Source organism: Pithys albifrons, chromosome 2 (assembly GCF_047495875.1).
Source record: "Pithys albifrons albifrons isolate INPA30051 chromosome 2, PitAlb_v1, whole genome shotgun sequence".
Lineage (NCBI taxonomy): Eukaryota > Metazoa > Chordata > Aves > Passeriformes > Thamnophilidae > Pithys > Pithys albifrons.
This window is the reverse complement of record NC_092459.1, coordinates 78,662,740-78,688,507: the sequence shown is the minus strand read 5'-3', so window position 1 is coordinate 78,688,507 and position 25,768 is coordinate 78,662,740. Positions and strand designations below refer to the sequence as shown.

The 25,768-nt window shown below is 36.6% G+C and overlaps 1 protein-coding gene across 2 annotated transcripts in view; it reads right to left on the bottom strand.

The window, feature by feature from the left end:
• FMN2 (formin 2) overlaps nt 1–25,119 on the bottom strand; it is a 153,026-nt gene extending 127,907 nt beyond the window's left edge. For both annotated transcript variants that reach the window (XM_071549608.1, XM_071549609.1), the window contains exons 1-2: nt 23,385–25,119; nt 6,835–7,001 (exon numbers count right to left, since the gene is read on the bottom strand). In XM_071549608.1, coding sequence (XP_071405709.1) covers nt 6,835–7,001; nt 23,385–24,954 — 1,737 coding nt within the window. In that variant the 5' untranslated portion in view covers nt 24,955–25,119. The remainder of the gene's footprint in view (nt 1–6,834; nt 7,002–23,384) is intronic.
• Nucleotides 25,120–25,768: the final 649 nt, after the last annotated feature.

Below are 25,768 nucleotides of genomic sequence, written 5' to 3'. Positions count from 1 at the left end.
AACTAGAGCCACACTACCTCAAAATGCTCTTATCAGCAGAAGACTGTTTTATTTTAAGCAGCTTTTAAAATAAAGTAATCAATATTACCAAGAATGGGGAAAGTGGTTTAATTTTTGAGGAGAGTTTTAGTAACAAAGCACTGTCTTGCCACAGACAGAACCAGAGCAGTCATTAAACATGGCTCTTTCAACTTGCATTAACTTTTGGCTGTATTAGTGAGCGCAGTTGCTTTGCAAGGTTGAAAAACAGCAAGTCCTTCATAATACTGTAATGTATTGCTGAAGTAGCACTTTGTCCTCATCAACTAAATTTGATGTATAAGCATTTTATTTGAGTTTTTTTCTTTTCAGAGAACCAATGTGCCCCAACAATGACTTTAAAAACACTTCCAGTGTCAAAAATCATGAAACATTTATTTCCCATGAAACCTCCTCAACCAAAATCAAAAATCTTCTTTGATCCAATCAAACTTTGCAGGAATATGAGAGGCAAACAGAGCCAATAACTCCACAGTTCAGGTTCTCATGGGGAAGAAAATCAGGAAACTAAATTTTAGATTTCAACATCTATGCTCATTCTGTCCCAGAATTATTGTTTTGGTCTTCCTATTCCCAATAACTTCTGCATTTTATACAGCTAAATAGGTTGAACTGATGAGCTTACAACAAGCTTTTCTTGGCAGAATAATGGCTAGTTTTGTATAAAATAGAAGAACATTAAGATTTAACCTCTTTACATGTCCAATTTGAACTCCCACTTGCAAGGCCACATCCCAAGACCACTACATTATCAGCTGTTACTTGGATCACCTGATAGTTTGTCCTTTCTCATTAACTCTCCAGAAAGTGTAAGCCAAGACAAGAAGTTTCTCCATTAGGAGTTCTTTACACTTACACTGACACAGTTCCATAATAAGCTTGGATTCTGACAAATTTGAATTGCCCCCCAAAAAAACTTAGAAAATTCCTTTCACCCCTATTCAATTTGACAATGTCATTATTACTACTGTAGAAATTTTCTAGTGGAAGAAGAGACATGCACTATATACAAATTCAATTTTCACTGTACTCTCAATTCCAAGCTGGAAAAAGACATTGTTTTACAACTGGAATTCTTAAGAAACTGAAATAATGTACAGAAAGACGTAAAATATAAAGATCTATTGAGGCAACAAGCTGTCCACCTTCACCTCATGCACGATGATTCTCAAAATGTTAAAGATGGTATAAATTTAGCATACAGTATATGCCTCTTGCAACAGTTCTTAAGCATCAAAACCCAGCAATGTCCTACATATCAAACACCTCAGTTGAAAGTGCACATAGTAGCATCACTACAAGTAAGTTGATAGCAGAATGAGAAAGAAAAAAGAGAAGAAGACTGCAAGGCCTAAGCTAACAGCTATAAAACAAGTATGCAATTGCAATTAAAAAAATAAGCAGGGAAACAGCATAAGGTCAATACTTCAGCCATGTGATCACTGCACTTGTGAATATTCACAGTTGCTCACCACAGAAGACAAAGTGTCACACAGTGTGACTAGGCAGTGGAAGAGGGGACACAGGGGCATTGATGTAGCCAGAATTATCTGTCATGGCATCCTACATTACGGAGATTAAAGCAGCAGATTAATGATCTGTTTCATCTGTTCTAGTCCACAATTTTTACTTGCTAACTTTTAAAGTTTTATTTGCTATTGATTTCCAGTATACTGCTTTGACAAATTTCATAAGATGGGGTAATGGTCATCTTACTCATTTTATGCCCAAGCATTGAAAGTATGCTTGAAGAAATGCTGCATTGTTGCAAGCTCTGTGCTGCAGTTTGGAATTGAAGTTCTCCTACCTGATACGAGTTCTGGGGAAAGATCTTTGGACACTGATCACTGTTATTTTGGTTCTCTGACTTCTGAGAAAGAAGTTTGCCTGCAATCTGTTTACCTACTGATTTTCAGATGGTCATAAACTGCAAACAAGCTAAAATTAAGTTGTGACTTCATGCCACTAATTTCTTCTCCTTCTGACCTGCAAGTGCCACCATCTGCTACTACTCAGCAGAAAGAAAGCAGTGTCTTTGTTTCCTTAAAAAGCATTTGCATCACCACAGGTGGCCAGGAGATAATAGAAAACCAGCCACTTTTATAGCATTTCCCATTCATACTGTCTATCTCCCTACTTCCTTGGGGAAGCATTATTTCAGAAACAGATGACAGCCTAGTCAGGCATTGTAACTACAAATCTCAGAAAGGGAAGTGCCTATCCCAAACTGTCAAACATGACTATATATAAAATCACATCATGGCACAGTAAAGAACCACACCATCCAGAAAACATCCATTTAGCTCTTCTGTTACAGAATATGCTGAAGCAGTTGATAAATTGAGAAGGAATTAACAGCCATACTCAACACAGTAACAGCATTAAATAAAAGCACTGAGAAAAAGACGTAGAAAGCCAGCCCAGTCAAAATGAAACTAGAAACAAAGGAAGATGCAGGTTTAGAGTGTATTTCAGACATATGGAAGAAGGTAATGTCACTTGAGAAAGAAGTAGGCTAGTGGTGAACACAGTGGTGTTGGGTTAATGGCTGGACTCAGTTATCTTAGAGGTCTTCCCCAACATTAAAGACTCTATGATTTGGGACTAAAGGAGTTTTTTACAAAGCATTAATTTCTTGTATCATTCAGTCAGAGGCTATCAACTCACAACTGCTAAAGGGGAAAACATAAAAGGCAAGCAGGAAATAGCTATTTAAAATAGCAAAGGCAAGCAATTTTTTCAGAGAACAGCATCTCTCTAGGCTTTTGATAATCTATCCTGCTGTAAGTTAGCCATTTACTAGCCTGACTTTTTACATTTATTTTTATTTAAAACCTGTTTTTCTTTTATAAGATACTCCCAGAAGCATGAAAGACTAAAGATAGGCTTATGAGTAGGAAGTCATGATACACAAGGCAATAATTAGCAGCATCTCCATGAAACAGGAAACTGGCAATAAAGGACATGTATTTCTAGACAGGGAACCTGTCACTGAATATTTACTTACTCTTTAAGATCCTCTTTACATTGTAAGAGTAGGCAGGAAGAGCTATAGCAAAAGCCTTTGCTGATTCTCAAGAGTATACACCTTAAAAAACCCCAATCCTGTCTATTTATGTTATTTTTAAAGCTTTGTTTAACTTTTATTTTTTAGACTAATCTTTTATTCTGAGCATCTGCCACCATCTGTTTCAAAAGAAATAATTGATGAAATGGGTCAAGATTGAATATTCAAGTTTTCTCATAAGTTCTTAAAACAGTTCTAAAGTTTCTGTCCTTTGGGCTATAACCTGAAATTTGACAAAAAGGCCAGAGATACTTCATGAATATGTTACCTCCATTCACCCTTATGAGCTATCCAAAAACCTGAGTAATTTAGAAGCCTGTGGAAACTGGACACTGTCCTCAGCATAAAGCTGCTAGTTCTCTGAAGATTTGTGCTTTCATTTGGCATTTGTTGATCCTTCATGTTTACCATATATTAAAAAAGGAGAAAGCATCACATCCCCAAAGCATAGTTACACCAGAAACATAAGTACTAAGAATTTAATTTAAACTGGCTTCCAGAAGCCATTAAAAAACTACCCTGAGAAACTAGGAAGCTGTAAAAGTTTTCTTTAGTTTTAATGCACTACTTAATTGCAGTCAGACAGTGGGAATACAGTAAGAAATTTAAAAGAGGGCATCTACCATTATTTAATGGCCAACACTGAAACCTAGAATATCTTGGGAGAAATCAAAAAAATCCAAACAAACAGATCTCTTATGTGTTACTGAGAAAACAGGCACAAGATTTCGGTACATATTCCTAAGATGGGGAGAAGCAGAGGTGACCACCATGCATGAGTAATAAAGAAGATGAGAATATTATCAGAATGTGCAGTTGCAAACATTTCAAGACAGCAGAGAGTTCAGCATTAGACATGTTAAATTAAATTCACTGGAGGACATCCAGAAAAGGAAATCAGAGTGAGAGAATAGGACTTCTAAATAATCTGCTTCTATTCATCTCAAACCACAAGCAATAGATCACAGAGTGAACAAAACTCACTGAATTATTTTCATGAACTGTAACTTAATCTCTTAAAAAAACAAAGTCTGTGAGACCACATTTATGCTAGAGAGGAATCATGGATATATTTCAACATAAAAAAATAAATAAATTAAAGCTTAGAAATACATGGGATCAGTCATAAAAGTAGAAAACAAAGAATTCACGAAAGTATTTCAGGGAAAAAGAGTTGATAATCCTGAAAAAAATATAAAGGTATGACGTAAGAGACTTTACAAACACTAGACTAAGATGAAAATTCAAACAGCCCAGTAAGTAACCCAAAGGAACAGTCAAGCACCATAGCTGGATGGAGAAGGCAGGGAGAACAAGGTGGTAGGCAAACCTGGCAGGGACCAGGACAGGGCTACGAGAGCTTTGTTGATGGCAGTTTCAGCTAAATGAAATATCAGCCAAACTGGAAACAATCCAAGACTGAACCGGGGGCACATCTGAAAAACTCAGAGATGAAAGAAGAATATGTCACTGGCTGTACTCTGAATTCTGGAGTAAGGCCAAAAAAAATGTATCTCTTAATTCTAGACTGGTGAAATTTAGGTATTACTTAAGGCTAATCTGATTCCTCTGTCTTTTAAATAAATGGTTAGATCAAAATTAAAATCTTGCTCTAATGAGTTAAACAAACAAAGAAAAAAAAACCAAAAACTTAAATAAGAAAAAAAAAAACAAAGTACAGACATGGAGGGGAGATGCAACATGGGACATGACTCACAGATCTTACACGTCTTTCTTAAAGTTATATAAAGTATTACCATATTTTTTTCCAATAATTACTAATTGTTTCATTTCCTTATATAACAACCAGCATTTATTTCCTGTAAAATATTTTAATTAATCTAAGAAGTGAAACCAGCTAGAAGAAGTATAATTTTGAAGTTCTCAGCCATTAGAGTTATATTGCAAGTTCTAAATATTTTCAGTTAGTAGAACATGTAATAAATAGATAGGTGCACTGTGATGACCAAGGCTGAAGCAGAAACCTATTCTAAAGCTCAATAGCAGCAGCTCTCACTTTTGCACCTCGTGGAATTCAGCTCCTGAGAAACTAGTGTTCAAGACAGATGTACGCTCCTAGAAGTAGAATGCACTACTAGTTACAGACACTGGGCTTTACTCCTCTTCTGATATTGCGTTACAGCAATGTGATCTATTTAGGGGATTTATGTAGAAAAAATGTCACAGATGTTGCGTCATTTGTGGCTTACTGATAGCCAAATTAAGATCATTGCTAGCACAGCAGCATCTTATATTGCTGCCTTTGACACACGGTTCACATGGCACGGGTTACTATTATGTCCATCCTGCTGGATACATTAAATGACATTTAACTAAAATGGTTGTTACTAAGACAAAGCCAGTTAACAAGAGCCTTTTCCTCTTCTTTGCAAACTTTGAATTTGATAAAAGATATGTTTATTTGTGAGGAGAAACTTTTTTAATACTGTATTCAATACTCTAAAGGAGATTAGCTGAATTTATAGTGAAAGCAGAAGAACTCAAAAAACTCTCTTAACCTTATCAGACACTCTGAAACAAACTGAAAAATAAGAAATTTGCCTTTTCCGGTAACTTTATTGAGTACTATTAACCATAAGGTGAGTACTATTAACCATAAGGATTTTCAAATGCTATGTGATTTTAAGTTGCCTGAGTAACCTCAGTTTTATAGTTATGCTGCATTTTTCAATTGGTCTCAAAAAACAGTTAAAAATATTTTAAGTGTTGCTTCCAAAAAAAAAAAAAAGACCAAATCGCCCCCACCCCCCCAAAATACTGTTAGAGGGACAAAGGAATGATTTTGTAGATAAGCTAGGTTACCTAGGAAAGCTTGTATAAAAATTTATTGGAAAAAAGTTATTCTACCTACTTTCCAATAGTTGTGTTAAACTATTTTTTTGGAAGTATGTGAAGATTAAAAGGCTTAAGAAGACTCATTCTCTCACATCTATGCCAAACATTTTCTAAGTTTTCCTAACCAAGCTTCAGTTTAATGTGTAGAATAGGGATGATTTTAACTATACCAGTAACTTGTACACTATTTTGAAGACAATTAGTGAAGAGAAAATCCCTGATTATCTTCCATTGTATAAACCAGTACAAAGTGTCATGGGTTGCACACTATCAAGCAACAGAAAGACATCCTTATATTGAATTAATTAACCAAGAGGAAGGGAAATTATGTTAGGTCATGTCTACACCACGGGTTTGTAACAGTATGCAAACACCAGCAACAACAGTAGCCACTGTAGCTGGAATGCCAGCAAATTTGCACTCATGTCTGCATTGTTTTCTATCAAAAGTATTTTCAGGGGAGGGGGGAGGGAATTCTCTAGCATAGACATCTGGTAAATTTTTGTAATATGCTGTTTTCTGTTTTACCTTTCATTTAGATTTTTGGTGAAGCAGGTATTGGATTGAAACCTTCTAAGTCCTACAGAGTGCTTTGATTCAAAGAAGACAACTTAGCAACACCAATAGATGAAGAACAATATTGTAGACTACGATATGAGTTAAAAAATTAAGAAATCAAGTTATAGAAGAACGTACTTATGCTTACTTAGTTATGAAAGCATACCATACCTGAGCTCAGAAAAACAGCTGGCCACTCTCCTAAGGACAATTTTCATTAAAAGACTAAGAGAAATCTCTCAGAAGGGATAAACCATTAGCAAATCATGTCCTACTTGGCAAAACAGACAAAAGACAACTGTTTCAGCACTTACATCAAATGTGGGTGTGCTTTGCTGGGCGCTCTGATTACATGGCTCCCTGAAGCAGTCAGTGAATGGAAGCAAAAGACCCAGTGCAATAATGCGAGAACATAGTTTTTCTGCTTCTTCTTGTGGTGCATTTTCCTGCTGGCTGAAGAGCTTTTCCAGCAGAGTTCGTCCTGTCAAGGTGATGACACAGAGCAGTAAGAATTTGTATCTATGTACAGGACACAAGTATTTTTCAGTATGCACTGTAATGCCTAACCTCAACTATTAGAATAAGTAAAAACATTAAATAAAAAATAATTGTTGAGAAAAGTAAGGATAGTACGTCTTTAACATAAAATATTTCTACATAATGACTGTAACTGCTCTGGAGCCTGATTAATTAGGATATTCAAGAAAATATACATTGTGTGCTGTGGAGTAGGAACAAAACCGATGAAATGTTATTGCAGCATCAATTTCCTATTTATTTTTATTATACAACTGTCCTGAACAGAAAACCTATATATTACCAAGAAATGAAGCAAGTTCTTCCAAGGGCATCACACAAAGTTATTAAAGAATTAAGTCTCCCAACTCCTGGAATAAGACTTTTTTTTCTGGAATAATAAAATGATCTTAGTCTCTGAGAAACTGTACTCTGTTCTTTGGAGAAACAGTTATTCTCTCAATAAAAGAATAACAACAAAACCCCCATACTATTCTGCATGAAATTGTATTTAATACAGCTCCAGATTAGCAGAGTGCTCCAAACTAAAATGCAGTGTCACAAGCAGCAATGCAGAGAAATAAAACTGTTAAGAGAGCGAGAAAATACTTATTCCTCTTATAGGGCCAGATTTCATGATCAAAGGGTTTTCTTTGTTATCTAACCAGAACATGAGAACAGAGTGCGTGTTATAAAGAATATCATGTGAGAAAATGTTACTAAAATCTACACCATAAGAATATTAAATTGCTTTATTAATGTGTAAAATATCAAAAGATAGCAAAGTTCAGGTTTGTGTATCGATAGATGACATAGATCTACTGAAAGAAAAGACAGAGGGAGTAATAAAGTTTGAGTATGAACTAGCCGTGAATGAAATACATATCTAAATAAGTCTGTTTTTTCCACTCACTCACTACAAGCCAAAGGTTATTTTCTAGAAAAAGTATACTGAAATGCTTTTTTAATGCAGTACAATTTAGAATTGCAATAATAATAAAAATAACATTGCTAATGGTAATTCTACTGGTTTTTACACAGAAATGCGAGATTTCTCATTGAATATTGATTTTATTCAAACCTATAAAGTTTTGCAGGCTTTCTGAACATACTAAAAACTTTTTTCTTTTAAACATCTGGATGTAATTTTAAAAGGATATCGTAAGTGACATTTAGCCCAACGTTTCTGCATTATTTTAACTTCATGTGGCAATACAGCCTAAAACAAACAACACATTGAAATGTTGGAAGCTATTTCTAAGATTTTCCTCTTCACATCTAAAGCTCTGATAATTATCTGATTATTAGTCCAAGCTTCCTAGCCTTTTATTAGACACAATACAGTACATTCAAGGGGATAAGCTAGGAGATAGACTTGTAAGAGACATAAATTTTGTTACATTTGTTGATTAGTTTGCCTCTGTTCCTTTGTTACATCTCCTGTAAGGTGATGGGAACAAAACTGCTTGTCCAACATATCCCTCAATCACAGCTCAGTTGTTAAATCGTCAAAGTAATTTATTAATTGAAAATGGTCTTTCTTAATGAGTGATAAGCAGTGTAATTTTTAGTAACAATTTACCCACAGCTGTAACATACAGAAAGGCAACAGTATGAAACTATGGAAGCAAAGCACAAATAGGGAGTGATTTGCCAACAGATTTTTTTACTGGTTTTAGTAATCTTTTGTTTGAGGTTGCAGTTGCCAAAGCTTAGTAGTGCTGTAAAAGATGAATAAAAAACCTCTAGCTACTGCCCTCTTACTCCAGTAAATGGATTCTCCCACTCATAACTACTGAGGCTAGGCTATATAAACAATTTTAGAAAAAAAATCAGATTATAAGTGACATCACATTAGGACTTTTCTGCTAGTATTTCTGGAGCAAGGAACATCATATTACCATACGATCCCCTTGTATCACTAAATAAAGTTTAATGACATGGAAAATGGTCTAGATAAAAGAGAGGCCACAAGTGTGAAAATGGCTGGAGAAGTCAATGCTTTAGTTACCTAAAACGCACAGAATTAAAAATAATAAGAAGAAAGTACAACAAAGGAAGGTCACTTAGCATATACACATGAAAAATAGGATTATGCAAGAAAACTACACGTTTCTTTGTGTTATATTAAATATTCAAATATTGTCCATAACTTCTGAATGTCAGACTTAATAAGATTCTTTGTTAAAGATTTTTTTTTGTTTGTCTGGATGTTTCAACATTTAAATAATCTTGTCATGTTTAGAGAGTTTTCTTCACATTCAGAACCAGAATATCCTCTCCCTTTTGCTGTAACCTAATTAGCAGGAACAATATCTGTAATTTACAAAACAGGAAATGAGACTTTTTTTAACTTAATTCTCCTATTCATTTGCTAATTTTATAGCACTTAACAGTCTTGCTCAAGTTCAAATAACTTGTTCAGAATTCTAGTTGCTATTCAGTTGCAGTTTGATTTGTATAGCAGTTATTAACTATTGTCTAAAACTACTTCAGCATTCAGACAGTATAAAATAAGTGTATATGTAAAAAAATCTCATTAATGTACTTAAGCAATGCAGAATAAAGTAGGAGAAATTATGTCATTTTGATAATCTGAACCTGAAGTAGTCCTGGAATAAACAGGAGAGTAAACATTATTTAATTATATACTTTTTAACCTAAAAGAATTGATAATTTGATTTAAACTGACTTGAGTACTATTAAGCTGTTCTTTGCATCAACTATATGCCGAGTCAAAAAACTCAAGATTCTCAACACAAAGGTAGTAATGTTCATATAAAGCTGTGCTCTAATGCTGCTTGTGTGTTCCTTATAATTGCTGTGGAGATCTGAGGACAGACATAGAAATTTAAATTACAGAAATGCATTCTGTCAGTTCAGCGAACACATTTTACTAAATGCAAGCTGAGACAAGTTCAGTTTTAAAAGCATAGAGAAATAGTCTCATTGCAAGAAGTTGTGGGGAAAAAATCTCTATAGCAACAATAAATGGGTTATATGTTCAAAGCACTTGGAGGTTATATTTTTGTTTAGGTTTAGCAAAATACCTCTTAAGCACTGGACTTTAACTACTACTGTTTTGAACCAGAAATGGTTTGCTAGTACCTTATCTACTGGCACTACACACACTTGAAATTAATTCAAACTAAAATTATTTTGTGTCTGTATGTGTGAAATTGACTGCACAATGTTAATCTCTGCATCCATATGCTAAACAGCAAAAACAAAATCATACCCATATTTAATGCATTGGCTCGATTCCAGTCAAGTGGAAGACTTTGAGCTATAACTTTATGTCTTTGGTTTATAAGTAAAACACAGCAGTAACAGCCTTTGGCCTCAGAAACCATCAACTACTTCGTTCAAAAATTCAAAAGGTGAAGACATTTGCAAATAACCTGGAATAATTAAATGATTAAGAATTTCATAATTATTAAATGATCAGCTGATTTCTACTGCAAGAGTTAAATGAGCAGTAACCAATTTCTCTTGGTGCCTTTACTTGCCATGGAAACAGTAAAGACTAAAATCAAAGATATCTCAGACACCTGTTTTCCCTAAAAGGTTAAATTTCCATTTTTTACGTTTTAAACAACCTTTCTTCCCAGAAATCTCAGGTCATGATGTCCCTGAACTCTATTCTTACCTTTCCCCTAATTAGTTTGATGAAGGATGGGAGGCATATTAAGTTTTGAATTAGACAAAAACTGCAGCTAGACTTCAGGCTTAGATCAAATCAGTATTCTGAGGATCTTGCCGAAAACCTTTAGCAAGTTATTTTTTAGAAGCTTAGAATGACTTAATAAATAAAAGTAAGGGATCAAAAAAACTTTTCTTTTTTATTTCACTTGCAAAGGATTACACTATTAATCAACTAAAAGAATGAGAACATGAAATTAAGTTTAGAAGTATCAGGTACTCTGGCCTTCTACGGATATTTTGTGATACTTTTGCTGTCATGTCTCAGTTTGGGTCTTCTGGCTCAGCTTCCAAATTCTGTGTTCTCAACCTCTATGTCATCTGTCTTTTCCTTTAATTTCCATGAAGATGAAGAAGTACTGATCTGTCTTCATCCTATCCTTGTGATCAAGACTGCAAGCACCACTGTTCATCAAAACCACCTCTGTAGGACATCTAAGCTATTCACAACAGAATGAAAATTCACAAATTCCAGTATTGTTTCCATTCATACTGTCTCCCTTTATGAAAAATGCAGGTAATTGTAATTCTCAAAGGATCACTTTTGCTTTAGATTTACTGCAACTGTATTAACTCAAACGAAAGGTGAAGGCAGAAAGGAATCCACTCCCACTGAAAGTCTTTCTACAAATACTATTTAATATAATGATGACATATGGTAAAATATTAACTGTATTATATAATATGCATATAATAATTTCATATAATAATCCCCCTCATTACTGGCCTGACACAGCCACCGATTCTCCCTAGGTCTGGAAGGGTGTTTGGCCTTTAGTATTGATAATGTGAACTGCCTTGTCTGTCATAACCTGGCAGCAGAAGTTGTCTGTTTCAGGTAGAAACGCATTTGGTCTATTACAATTATGTTGTAATCCAGGGCAACATCTTTCCTTCTCAAGCAGACACTAAAAATAAGCATCTATGTTTTGTTGATGGAATTACAGAATGTTAAAAGCATGTTCAGTACTGTCCACAGAGAAATACAAGTAAATTCTGACTCAATGAATTCACCTTATAGATCTTTCCTCTGTGATCTGCTTAGAAGAAAAACCTTTCAAAGAGCCACAAGGTGAGCAAAAAAATCCTTAACAAGTAGCAGTATCATGAAAATGCTGTTAGCTTTGAATTTGCCTAATTATTGAGGGAAGGGACAGACATGAATGGAAGAGAGAATCAGAGGAAAATTACAGTAGTCATAGTCACACTGAAAACACACAGACACTGAGGTGCTGCACTACACAAGAGCTTGCAATGATATTTCCCTGAGGATCTGCTGTTATAACCTCACATTTATCTTTAAAGATGTGTCTTCTATCCTCCTTACGCTGGATTTGCAAAAGCCTGGGAGCACAGCTGTCAGCGGGCACCAGTTGAGACTAATTATCGCAATGAGCTGTACTGCAAAAGCTCCCCCTTCTGTCGGTCTCGGAGATTCTCTCTCCTGCCAACCAGAGCACTCCACCACACTTTCACCATTAGCACAGCAGCTGCATGAGCACATCTTAACCTACAAACACTGGAGAGAGACCTTCCATTTGAATTCTTCCTAATGCAGAGTGAACAGCTTCACTGGACACCCCATTTAACCTCAAGGGTTGGTCTGGCTTATGAACATACTGCTTACATCTTCCAAAGCTGAAATCTGTTTGCTTCCCTTCCTTTTCCCCAGTTCACTTATTTTTTTGTACGTTTTAGGGAGATAAGAAATGCTCACACAGCAAAGAGATTTCATAAGCTTTGAAGCCAAATGTACCATAGACCTTGCTCTATTTTTGGGAGACAGTAAGAAAAAAAAGGAAAAGTAAGAAGAGATTGACAAAATTGTGAATTTCCATTTATAATGTTTTCTATTAGTCTTACAAAACAGTAAAGACAATTACAGTCTTCTTATGGTTTCTAATTTAAAAAGCATTCTAATTACAAACATAGCCTTATAAACAAAATAAGAAAAAGAGAGAAAATAAGGAGGAAAAAAAGCTGCATTCAAAATGTAGGAAATGCTGTACTTCAGGTATCTGCTGCCCCATATTAGTCTAAATCATTCTTTCCTTCCATTTTTTTTTTCTACTGCTTTTTCTACATATACTGCCAGCAAGGTGGTAGCTATGTCAGGCCTCAATCATCTGGCAAAGCACCTAAACTGTGCAGCACTAAACATCCCCCAGAATGCCAGAAGAGGACAGATATGTCCAAGAGACAGAAATACTGCAAAGACTTACATATTTTTAGCTGAGAGAGCAATGCCAAATACATGTAATTTCTTAAATACTTTTCAGCACAAATTTTACTCTTTCATCATATTCACTTAAACTACACAGAGAAAGCAGCTTACTGAATAATTTCCTAGGAGGCAAATCAAGCATATTCCATTTTCACCTTTTTACTGTTCAATGTACTTAACTAGGTCTCAAATATACCAAGCACACTCATATTTCACACATAAAATTAAAACCTCAATGATCAAAGGGATTAAAGTTCTTCAACATTTTCCTTTAATTTCACAATCTTTTCAATATTCCAGTTTTTCAGCTAACCTGTACCACTCAGTCTAGGCATAGTGTGCAACACATCAGTGCTGAGAAAGAAGACATCTTCAAAGATGCACCATGGAACCTGGGGAATGAAAGTGGTATTCTACCCGTCTCTTCTTCACTTCAAATAACAAGCCCAAGTCCTGCATAAATGCATATTAAATATGCATTTGCAATAAAAATTAGCAATTTCATTTAGTTTCTTGTTTGCCTGAAGACTGATCTGGGAGATTATGCCCAATATGCCAGATTTAGAAACTTCATTTATTGTTCTTTTTCACTGTAGAGTTTCTAATCCCCCTTGATTTAGACTGGGAAACTGTTCTAGACCCCTCATCCTGTGAAGTTGTTTTAGCTGCTTTGTTTTGGTATTGTTGTTTTTGTTTGGGTTTTTTGTTTGTTTTTTTAAACAGATTGAATTTTTATTGACAGATACTTTCCTAAAACCATATGACAGTTTTCTAGCAGCCTGGTTACATAAAACATCGAAAACTCACTAAGCAACAGGCCTGGACACACAATATGGTTTCATAATAAAAAGAAAAAAAATCCTTCCATTTTCAATAAACACAAAATAAATCATGTCTTAAGTCTAATTTCTGGGCAACATAAACATTAAAAATAAAACTTGTCAAGGTCTTCCAGGGTTATGGTATAAATTACTGTAGTACTGCCAAAGATATTTCCTTTAATTCCTATTATCAGTGTAAGATTCGATCTCTGCCTTCACTGGCTGTGTGCAAACATTTATTTCTAAGGGAAAAAAATCCCAGAGGTTATATATTAATTTATATATATATTTATATTGACTATATCATACTATAGATAATATATTCATTTATTCTGTTTTCATATTTATCTCTTCTATTTTAGTATTTAGGACACTGGTAAATGTAGGGATGCATGGGAATGCTCAAGAAGATTGTCCTTTCTTCTCTAATTTTCTGGCTCTGTTCACATGGATGGTATGAACTAAACCCACACACCATCTTAAATTCAGATGTCAAAGCAGAAAGCCTGTCTAAACAAGAGAATTAAGAAAAAGACATATATCAACTCCATGTCCCTCATCCCCACAGTTTTCTATGCTTGCCTACACAGAGTTCAATGTAATTTCCACGTCAGAAACATTATTTTCCAGTGAAAAATGTATTGATTGAATACATTCATAGACTCTTCAATCAACTACAATAAAATATCAATTATTAATCTGTCAGTTCTGTACTTGATTATCACAGTAAATACTATGCTTTACTTTTGCCAAGCTGTCTGAATTTCTTGGCATCTCAATCTCCCTCCTTTTTCACTTTCCCATCTCTTGTAGTAGACTTGTTTTGTGTTAATTTTCTATGAAACTCTTCACTAGCACAATGTATCAAACCCTGTGCAACTCAAGCAAGTAATTTTTTCACTTTTTTTAGCCACACGACTATCACCTATAATTTAAAAAGGTTCTAGGTTATGCAAGACAGCTTTGGTAAGTGTATCAATGAGATTTCACCTCACTGAGCTAGAACAAGAAACCAATTTCACAGGTAAAGGAAGAGTATCACATAATGTTAACTGCTTCAAGTGTTTGAGACATCCCAAAGACAGCCAGGGAACTTGTGTGCATGTTCTCTTTTGGAAGCAAGGGCATAAGCTGCCACTGGAAGAGAATCCTGCCACTGACCCCAGGGCCACCACAGTGCATGCAGCGCAAAAGTAACACTTCGTACAAATGGCCCTGAAATTCTTCCGGAAATGCTCTGATGGAAAAAGCGGAGGTCTGGCAAAATTTAACAATCAGATTTTTAAAAAATAAAGATGACAAAGAGAGATCACAGATTTAATGAAGTAAAAAGCCAACCCAGAAAGGAGGCTACAGTTTTCAAAAAAACTCCATCTCATTCTTTATCTATAGTGTTCCTTGAGTGAACCAAGTGGCTGTGTTTCAAAACAGCTTGTTTCACTTGGGCTGGCTGTGAGACATGCAAACACCACCAACCTCAGCATATTCCCCAGTGGTTTCTTTTAAGATTACTTAAACATACATATTATTTGCACACATCATGCTGGAAAGAGCAGAAGCAGTCAGGTCAAAATCTAATTAATGGAGACCTTCATCCTGATGAATGAAATCCTGACATCAGTTCCTAATTTGGAAATTAGTATCATAATACAGAAAGACAAAAGTTTACGAAAAATTTTACTTGGTAATGAAAATGTCAAGTACTGCAAGTCCTACGGTTGAGATAAAGGTCAAGACCCAGGTCTACTCTTGTCTTAACTATGCAATAAACATCAACAGCCTGACCAAGCCCATCTATCACATCACTAGGGAAAAGCAGGCCAAAATAAAGCTGTTCCTCTGGTGGCAGTGAAGTAACATGACAGAGACCCCTATCAAAATCACCAGGATTTTTCTTGTTTGGATAAGTAATTTGAAGTGTTACCATTTTGTATGGAAATGGAGATGAATGCCTCCCTACCACTCTTGTGTTGTCCAGAAAGCAGCTGTACGTAAAATGTTACCAATGCAGTCTTACTGATCTTTGGTAAGACCATGCTGCTTTTCTATTTTAATTTTTGTCATATACCTAATAGTTAATTGCATCTTATAATTTCCTCCTTCAACATTTGTTTGAAAGCCTTGCTTGCAGCTGCAGTCAAAAACATGATCAAAATTGGCTTGGTCCTTTGCAATAGCAATGTTTCACTTTTTCTAAAAAACAAGTATTACAGCTTTGCTGTCGCCAGAGCTTCAAAATATATAAAAATATTTTTGATGGCCTGTGATAGTGCTGTCAGAATTCTTGCAGATTAGCAAGTGTGTAAAGCACTCTGTCTCCCTAACTTGAACATAAGCTCCTTGAAATTTTGCTTTCATGATGACTAAGATTTTACACCTTTCCCCCACACTGAATTTTGTGATATATGGCATATGTATAACAGGATAAGCCGAGACAGAATATTAGACTATTCTTTTCTCCCTACCTTTTGCTATACATCATTTCTATACATCATTTAGTGACATATACATATATTTGATACACATACTGAAACATAAGAATCTATCCTTCAGAAGCTTGCATACATTAGCTTTCAGAAGCTGAAACTTTTAAAAAATATTTTTAAATTCCAAACAATTCCTGAACTATCATATAACAGTACAAAATACTTTTCTAAAAATACAAATAAGACACACCTTCCCACAACACTCTGGCATCTCTCACCTTGTTTTCTCTTCAGGTTCTAATGCAGTGTCATTGCAGAGTAGTGAGGTACATTTCTAAAGCTTCCTAATTTTAGCGGTTTATGGTGAGAGAGAATCTATATGTGTCTGTCTACTGAACCTTTTAGGCACCATATGCATCTTTGGCAAATTTCATAATGTGTTTTCCAGGTATTTGAGTTCCTCTCAGCAAGTATTTAATTCTGCCCATCTTTACCCTTTTAGTTTCTGTGGTGATTTGTGATGTGAAGGCAGCATTCTGTGCCAGGTTCTCACAGACTACTGGAAAGCCACAATTCTTTCTGTCAAGCTTTTTAGAGCAAGAAGCTCCTCTGATGTCTTTTGGGGCATCTATTACCAACAGTATCTTTTGTCAGTCCAAACCGATATACACTGGTTTTTACAACCCAATTTTGTAAAACTTGGACATTTCATTCCACATTTATTGCAGTCATGCCTACCTGTACCTTAGAAGCAAATCCAAGAATGTGCTCAAGCAGCCAGAAGTCACAAGACAACTGAACTGAACAAGGATGTGTCTAAAGTGGGGCACAAATAACACATTTCTTTCAACTTACTCATTAGCTCCCAGGCACGTCTTAATTTTCTTTCCCCTCCAGGACCTATGGACCTTATGTCTGGTAATCCCCTCCAACTTTAATAATTGCTGACTTTTTCATATTTTTCATGATGTACAAAAGCTTTTCTCTGTATCCATAAATTAAAAACAGTAGGATGAAGAAAGGGTAAAGCTGAAAATTAGAACTATATTCCATGAAAAAGAAAACAGACATGCACACTTATATATTTCAGACATGTTCCTCCAGGCTTCATCTGAAGAAAACCTCAACACAACTCCCTTGCTGAAACTGAACCTTCATGTTCTTTCATTGATGTAATCAAATACTTGTCTCAACAACTTCTCATCATACTTCATTGTCTTGACTGTTTGCATGACAAAATAGAGCTATTAGGAAGGAAATGTTTGGGGTGGAGTTTGTTTTGTTTTTGTGGGGGGTTTTAGAGTTTTGTTTTGCTTTGTTTGGGTTTTTCTTAATGAAAACCACCTTTTCTTCTATGACTTTTAAGAGATGTTAAGGTAGTTAATTACAGTGTTACTGCAACATAGACTTCTTTTGTACAGTGATTTTCTCCTTATCACTGCAAGGAAGTGGAAAGTCTTAGGTAAGTACTATCTATTATGCATCTTCAAGGGACATCTGAGACAGATCTTGGCATCAAATAAACTCTAGAATGAAAGGTGCCTCCTGTAATTAGTTCCACAGGAAAGTTATCTGTGGTTTCTCCTGATTCAAAGTCACACCATGTTCAGAGCTCTGGCATTCCTGATAAATTTCATAAAGATCCAGAGACCAGAAAATTCATACCTATACTGTCAAACGAGAATGTCTCAATAAAAATCATTTGTCACTAGGTTTTCCTGCCACTATTTAGCTGTATATGTCAAGACATCAAAAGGATTAAATTCTCGAGATTTACGTATTTCTTCTGCATTTTTATATTTCCATTTAATTTTATATCTATTAGGATTTTGTTTTACAATTTTGATGCTGTTTACACACAAAATCTCCTAACCACTGCTTCTTACTGCTGCAAAACTGCTAACTGAGTTACTGGTTCTATAGTCTGTGCGTCTAGAGATGAAAGAAGTAATTTCTGTATTTATCTGACAATAAAGCAAGGGTTTGCATCAGAAATCATAGCCCACTTTCTGGTCAGAAAGCTTAGCTATTTCCACCAATGTCAAGGAAACATTCTTAACAGCAGCAATACGGAAATAAAAGGAGGAACGGTCACCTTGTACTCAAGGTAGCACAGACCATCTCATCCCTAACTTTCTCTACATGAATTGCAATGTAGGAACACAGGAAGTTGCTGTTGCTTAGAGGAAATAATAGTGACACAGCTCCTGAACTCACTTTGCTGCTTTTTCTAAAGCATTTAATGAAATGCAACTGACCTATTATCATATGAAGAGGCAGGAATGAAGTGACACAATGCCCTCACATTCTTCCATCACTTTCCTTTCACAGCTTCTTACTGCTTCTGCCCTGTTCTCCTTGTATCAGCTCACCTCATTCCCAAAAAGATCAACTGCATGCATAAAAGTTTCTGGAAATTTTCAATTCACCTAGTTGCTACAGAATGATGCTTTTAAATGTACCTCAAAATAACCGAAGCTGCAGTCACAGAAACACCTACATGTTCATGGTTCACCACCACCATCCTTTATATAAGCTCAAATTTTGGCAGGAGTAGCTCATAAGGAATACACCTGACCATATCCTGAGCTTGATTAAAATACAGAACAAACAAAATATCTCGGGTAACTAGTATTTTTGCATTTTCTATCACCATGATTCACATTAGAACTTGATACCCCATATATGGTCTAAAGTATTTCTAGATTTGCTTTTCAGCTCTAAATTTGTTTTATGAACCACACTATGGAGGAAAAAAAGCCTGCTTCAAGAAATAGATTTTTTTTTCCTACAAGTAAGAGTCCTACACATAGGGTTTTTTTTTAAATGGACTGACCTCACCCTAAGCTATTAAAAAATTATACATATTTAAAAAATAATAAAGCAAAACTAGATCTATGAAATAAAATCAAACTTAAATTCCACATGACTATTCCCACCGGAATAATCCACTTCTCATGTCACAGGAGTGACTGAATGACCAGGTCTAGCAAGATCCCTTGTGATGGACATTATACCGGTACTGTGTCTCAGATCCAAGCAGAACTGCATAGGCCTCCAGCTATAAATTGTCCCTTTTCCTGTCCCCTTTTGGATCCCAGAAGAGACCAGTAGGCAATCGAGATGACACATTTCTACTCCAGACACAAGTCAGACTGCCAGTCAGACCTCAGAATGGCATTGCTGCTCAGAAACTGGTTGCCCAAGAGACAGAGACATTCAATCCCATGACCAAGAACTGCTAATCCCAATGAAGCTCTAGATAAAGATCAAAGCATTAATCATGAGACCCCATCCAAACAAGCCTGTGGCAGCACTTAATTCCAGTGTTATTCATGTTTCTCCAAATCCTATGTTGCAGTGCTGGCACAGTAATATTAAAGCAATTTATTAGCACTCAGCAGTCTTTCAATAACATATTGCAGCCCATTTTCAAAGACATTTTACCATAGTTGAAGTGCAGTATTGGAGTTCTTCCTGACCCCACTCCCAGTTTTGTGTATATTAGGCAAAAAGAGCAGAATCTTTCCCTTCAGATACTTACTAGCAACACTCAATGTAATGTTTTTGCATACCACATGTAGGGTTGCTATTGGGCAACTCCCTTAGAGGAGGTTGCACTGTCCCATCTGATAAAAATATCATTTGTATTGCTACTAACAAACATCATGAGTAAAACAGCAAACCACATGTAGTCTTAAATAACAGTAGCATGATAAAAAGGCTACTCAGGATGCCAGCTGACACAAATCCATATTGTGTGCAACATCACATGGAATCAAAAGGAAAAAAACTTTGAAAAAGTACCTAAAAGACCTCCTTTGTGCCTTAGAAACAAACTTTCATCAGACCTTTTCAAGTTTTCACATACTAATCCATACTAAGACCTTTGTTTATGTCTGCAGACACTGCAGTGGAACTGCAAGTGGGTGCAGATGACATTAGCACAGTACAGAAATGAGATAAAGTGGCCTTTGTGAGCATCAGGCTGACACTGGAAATCAGAAAGCAGACGTGTGTACACAAGCACAGGACTGACATCAAGTTTTGTTTCATGGCAACGAAGCCTTTTTGTTTGTCTCCTTTTTACAGTGAGAAGACAACAAATATAAATCTCTGAAGAGAAATTTAAAGATAAATTATCTGTTTGAAGAGCTTCATGCAGCAAATGTGTTACAGCCAGGCAACAGAGATTAGAAAGGGCGCACAAGTTTGCCTGAGTCAAGTTTAATTATCTTCTGGGGCAGCTGATGGGACTTGTTCATTCAATTTATGTAACAGACACCCTTACTAGCTCCTCTGCAATCACTGCACCTCAAACTAATGCAAGGATAAACTCTTTTTTAATTAAATCAATTAATCATCTCTTCCTTGTTATTGTTTGGAAATAAGAATTTCACTTTCTCACCAAAATATTCTCCTCTGTTAGTGTAAATCATTCATTGTTACACACCAAAATGACAGAACCAGCCCTATTCACTCAGGTTCAGCTCTTGCCCTCCTGGAACCACAACATAAAAGCCATGGTTCCACTGTGCATTGGGTAATCTAGAACTTGTAATTACTGTCACTGCAAATTCAAACACAGCTGTCCTCATCAAAAAGAAACAGATCCAATGCCTGAAGTACAGAATGCCCATAAATTTGTCCACGCCACATTCCTAAGCAATGCATCAAATGTGAAATACTGTACTTGCCTTCATATAAAAGGAAAAATTAAAGTATGTAAAGTCTCTACTATTCCAGTTCTTGGCTTCCATCTACATTTTACATTAAAGTAGTCCTAAAGAGTTCATATGGATCACTGTGAAAACCAAGTGGCACACAGCCAAACCACAGCATAGTGGAAAGTAGGCCAGTCATCTGCATAGAACCTGCTGTCATTGAAATCGATGACTGAAGTGTTGTGGAATATTTTACTTGATTCTAGTTAGAAATGCAGAACAACACTGCAGTCACTGCACAGCAAAATGGGATTTAATGCTGTAGGCAAGAAGCTGCTTGGGTTTGATTTTTTTTTTTTAAAGCTAGAAATATCCCACCATAAAGATAGTAATTTGTAAAACCCTGTTGTTAATTCCCAAATCAATGCATCTCATGTATGCAATTAAAATATAACATTTTTCACAAGTATTATCAAATTACAGGGAAATTATTTCTGTAATGGTTGCTGTGGAGAATGGTTTATTTAAAGAGGCTTTTCTGCTCTGACAGCCATGACAGACAGCTTATGGGAATACTAATGTCAAGTTTAAATTCCTTTTTTTTATATACACTTGTTCTTTTATATTCTCGATAACTTTTAGCTTGCAAATAAATTTTTAGAACTAAGAATTGTCAGAAAGAGATAAAGCTATATCATGTCATTTCCAGTTCCCTCATTTTAAGCTTTTCTGCATGAACTGAAAGGTATAATTGTCCTCTGCCTGTAAAGACAGCTGGTATGTACATGTAAATGAGGGTCACTGTAATTTCCATAAGAGACAGAACTACTGTTGCATTGGACATTGGTTCCTTCACAACAACAGTCTAAAAATTGGTGAGAAAAAACCAAAACAAATGTTATTTTTAAGTAAATCAAAATGTCTTGAGGAAATGTGAAAAAGTCTGTTTCTCAGAAAACAAGTATGTATAAAGAAATATCATGTTCTTATATCCATTGTAACATCACCATAAAGAAGTCTAATTACTGATGATGCAATTAAAACTTTGCTCTCTGAGTTGTTCATCAGCTGTCAAATGTCAAGAGCTAAAACACCGCAGTGATTTTTGTATGCTATAAATCTGAAGGCAGTGAACACCTTAACTGAGAAAGTTTAGGTACGATGTCTGAAATTAAATCTAAGAAAACAGGTAAAAGAAATTTAAAACACACACAAAAAACCATTCAGCTCACTTCACAGAGGGCTGGTGTCCTCTAGAGGGGACTGGCTTTTTCTGAATTCTTTTGAATTCTAATTTTCTAGTCTGAAATTGGGAATTTCTGTTCAAGACTACTGAAGAATGAAAGATGTGATTTGATTTCCTGTGATTTGAATCTGGAAAATTATGTTAATGCTTCACTTCATAAATCATATTATTTTGTTTAGTTTTCATAAACCAAAAAAAAAAATCTCACTCCATTTTTTGCAGATGGTTTGGGTTCTTATGTAGCTACTGTGCTCATGCATCTAGAACTGACTTTGCCCCAAACAAACCTGATTTAATCTTATAACAGGTGCTCTTAGGGCATGTTCTCTGGATTCTCTCAGTTCTATGGTTTTCTTAAGTGAAAAATAAATGGATAAGGTGCTAAGTTTCCTCTGTATACATAACTCCTGTGTGGCAGAGGCCTTCCTATTTATGAATACATGAACTTTATAAAGCAAATTGAGATGGGGGGAAGAGAAAGGCACAGAGCGTGGGAAAATATAAGAATCTACTCTCACTATTTCATTTGTAAACTCACGAAGTCCCATGACCCTGTGACAGGGTGCAAGCTGCCTAACAGACAAGGTGAAGAATACTGAATGAGTCACCTTATGCAGCCTAAGCAGCAGCCTGTCACAACTATCAAATTATACTGCCCTGAGCTTCCCTTCTTTTCTCCCTTTAATTCTTTCAATACATAAATGTGTTTTTTTCTTTTCCTCTTTCCTCCTTCTGAAGAGGAAATTGGTTCTTTTCTGGAGTGCTGTCCATCTGTGCTTTCACGGCTTTCACCTTTTTGCACTAAGCAAATCTTCATCACTGCCTAAGTCTAACACCAGCTGCAGGTCTCAAATATTTACAGTACATCAAAACAGTGCCTAGCACAAGAAAACCCCAAACAGGTTCCTGGTTACAGAAAGCTTCACATTTGAAAGACCTATTTATGCAGAGAGCTGGTCTGCCTACAGCAGTGCTGCTCTTAGCATTTTTCAACAAGAATAATTTAAGGCATCCAGCCTTTTCTACAGGATGTAGACAAAGGAGAAAAGCAGAAAGAAAAACTTCAAAGAGTTAGACACTTCCTTTACTGGCAGTACTGCCAGACTGATGAAATGTGACTGTGTTTCTAAGATCAGGCCTTGGATTTTAAAGCTGTCAGCACAAGTAAAGATAATAATACATGCAAAGTACTGACTTAGAGTATTTTAAAAATATTTTCAAAGGCTTTCTAGAAAAAATAGTAGCTCTTAATACACATTACTCACCTGAAAAGACATTGGGAAATGTCTCTGTAGAAGCCTGCACCCCTGAGGACTTTCTTGAATGAGTCAAAGGCACTCTTTCTGTTTGAAATTTCTCTCTAAATCCCTGGTGCTCCAAGAAGTCTGCAGAGCCCACCTTCTCTGTTATCTCGTATTTATGATTAGACACCTCTTCTGTCCAGTCTGCAGAACGACTAAAAAAACCTGCCAAACTAGCAGACCTCTTCTTCTTGATTGAGGCTTTTTCTTTTCTGTGGAAGGACTCCTGTCTCCTTGTAAAAAGTGGGCTCTGGGATGGGGAGGGAGAAGTTGAATGATTGGGAGAACTCAGTTGCCTGGTTGTGGTTTTGATGTAACAGGGAGTAATTAGATAGGGTTTAAAACATCGGGAACCAAGCACCGGACTGTCTGCTGTTTCTTCAGAGGACAAAATGCCATTTTTCATTTCTGTGGATAAACCATTATGCATCTCCTCTTGACTGGCTGACAGAGTGTGTTTTTCTTCCTGAGTCTCAGCAGCACGATAGCGGCCTGCATCTGAAACACCACTCTCTGTTAGTGAGCCCTGAAAATCAACAGCCTGAACTTCAGCAATTTTAGCCTCCTCAGTATCTGCTGCCGAGGCTGGAAAAGATTGTGTAGAGCTTTGTGTCTGAGACCTGCTTTCTACGGCAGTTCTATTCAAACCATCTTCTAGTTCACTAGCGACAGTATCCACTCCTCCAGCAAAGAGCTGTTCGTCAATCAATGGCTTACGTTCCTGTGTTTCAAATAAGCTGTTACCAGGAGAGCCTGTGCCATTTACCACTTCTTTTGGCTCACGTTCAGTTGCACAGGAGATGGGAATGCTTTCCGCAATTTCAGACCCCGCTGGAAAAGCCCCCTCGGTGTCTGGACTCTTCTCTTTGTCAAGGGCAGTTACTGAAAAAAACCGTTCAAAATCCAAGGGAGCTGCTTGTGAGCTAGCCATGTGCCGGCCCATTGTTTTTGTGACAAGGTCCTCGGTTCCACTGTTAATTGCCCCCTGCTGCTGCTGCTGCTGCAGTCTAATAGCTTGCTGGATATCAGAAAGCAAATCCTCCTGTTCTGCGGCTGAATGGAAACTGTAGATATCCGTATCGGAGCCAGAGCTGGTCCTTTGTCCATCCTGTGTCTCCACAGCAGCTGGAACAGTTTCATTTCTGATTTCAAAATGTTCAGCATCTGTGTCTGAGAGACCCCCTTCATCTGCAGAGATGCTTATATCTGGAGTTTTGGTTACAACTGAATGAGTACTGTTCAGCTCTCCAGGCTGCAAGGCCTGGCTTTCCAAAACATCCTCCCGTGAACTGCTATTCCCATCTTTAGCCTTGGACAGATTTTTTCTTATCCTAAGATTTGAAAACACAGAGGGCCTAGAGTCCGACTTACCCTTCTTCTTACCAGATTCACTTCCTTTCGCATGCTTCCCCAGTCCCCTTCTGCCTCCCAGTGCCTTCTTTGTGCCGTCCGAATCCTTGGGCCCAGAGGCATCTTCTCCTCCTTCCTGCACATCACCTGCATTTTTCTTTAGCTTCCCATCTTGATTCCCCATGATTTCTTGCCGTGCAACACCTCCAGCAATCAAGCCATCCTCCCGGCGTTCATTCCTTCGGCCTGCCGGCGAGATCCCCTCTAGCGATCCAGGTTTGTTTGCAAGCGGTGGCGATGCAAGCGAGGCAAATGCTGGCTGTGCCTCCTCTCTCCCATCTGCTAGAGCTGCCTTTTTGCATAATGTGCAGCTCGCAGTGGGCTCCGCTGGGACATGCTCAGTGCAGCACTGCGAGCCGCAGACAGCTCCTTCCAATGGCTGCTGCGCTCGCAGCCGCCCGCGCTCGGGGCTGTTGCTGCTGCGCTCCTCTCTGCTTAGGAAGGATTCTGTGAAAAGGGTTTCCTTTATAAAAGTCACTTCTTTTTCCACGGTTTTTATTGCCTGCATTGCAAGCTCAGCTCGTCACCGAATCATTTATAATGTCAGGACTTCAGTGTTCAAGTTCCTGAAGGAAAAAAGTTTAAAAAAAAAAGTTAAAGCAAGGTATTTTAATTACTCTGCAACTGCTCTGCAATTGTTTAAAAGAATAAACCAATAAACTTGGAAAGAGAAATATTATGATTAATTAATAGTTTGGAAGGTGCTTAAGCATATGCTGCTCTGATAGATTAGCCCTGGTGATATATATGTGCTTGCTTTTTAAAGGCCACCAAAACACAATAAATAATTTTAAAAGGAGAGTCATTCACCTTTCAAAGTACATAAAAGAAAAATAACAAACAGAAAGTTCTTTCCACAATTTTAAAGAGTTTCATTATGGTAATTATGCTATAAAAAGCCTCCCACAATTTGTATTCTGAGAAGGTAGATATTGTAT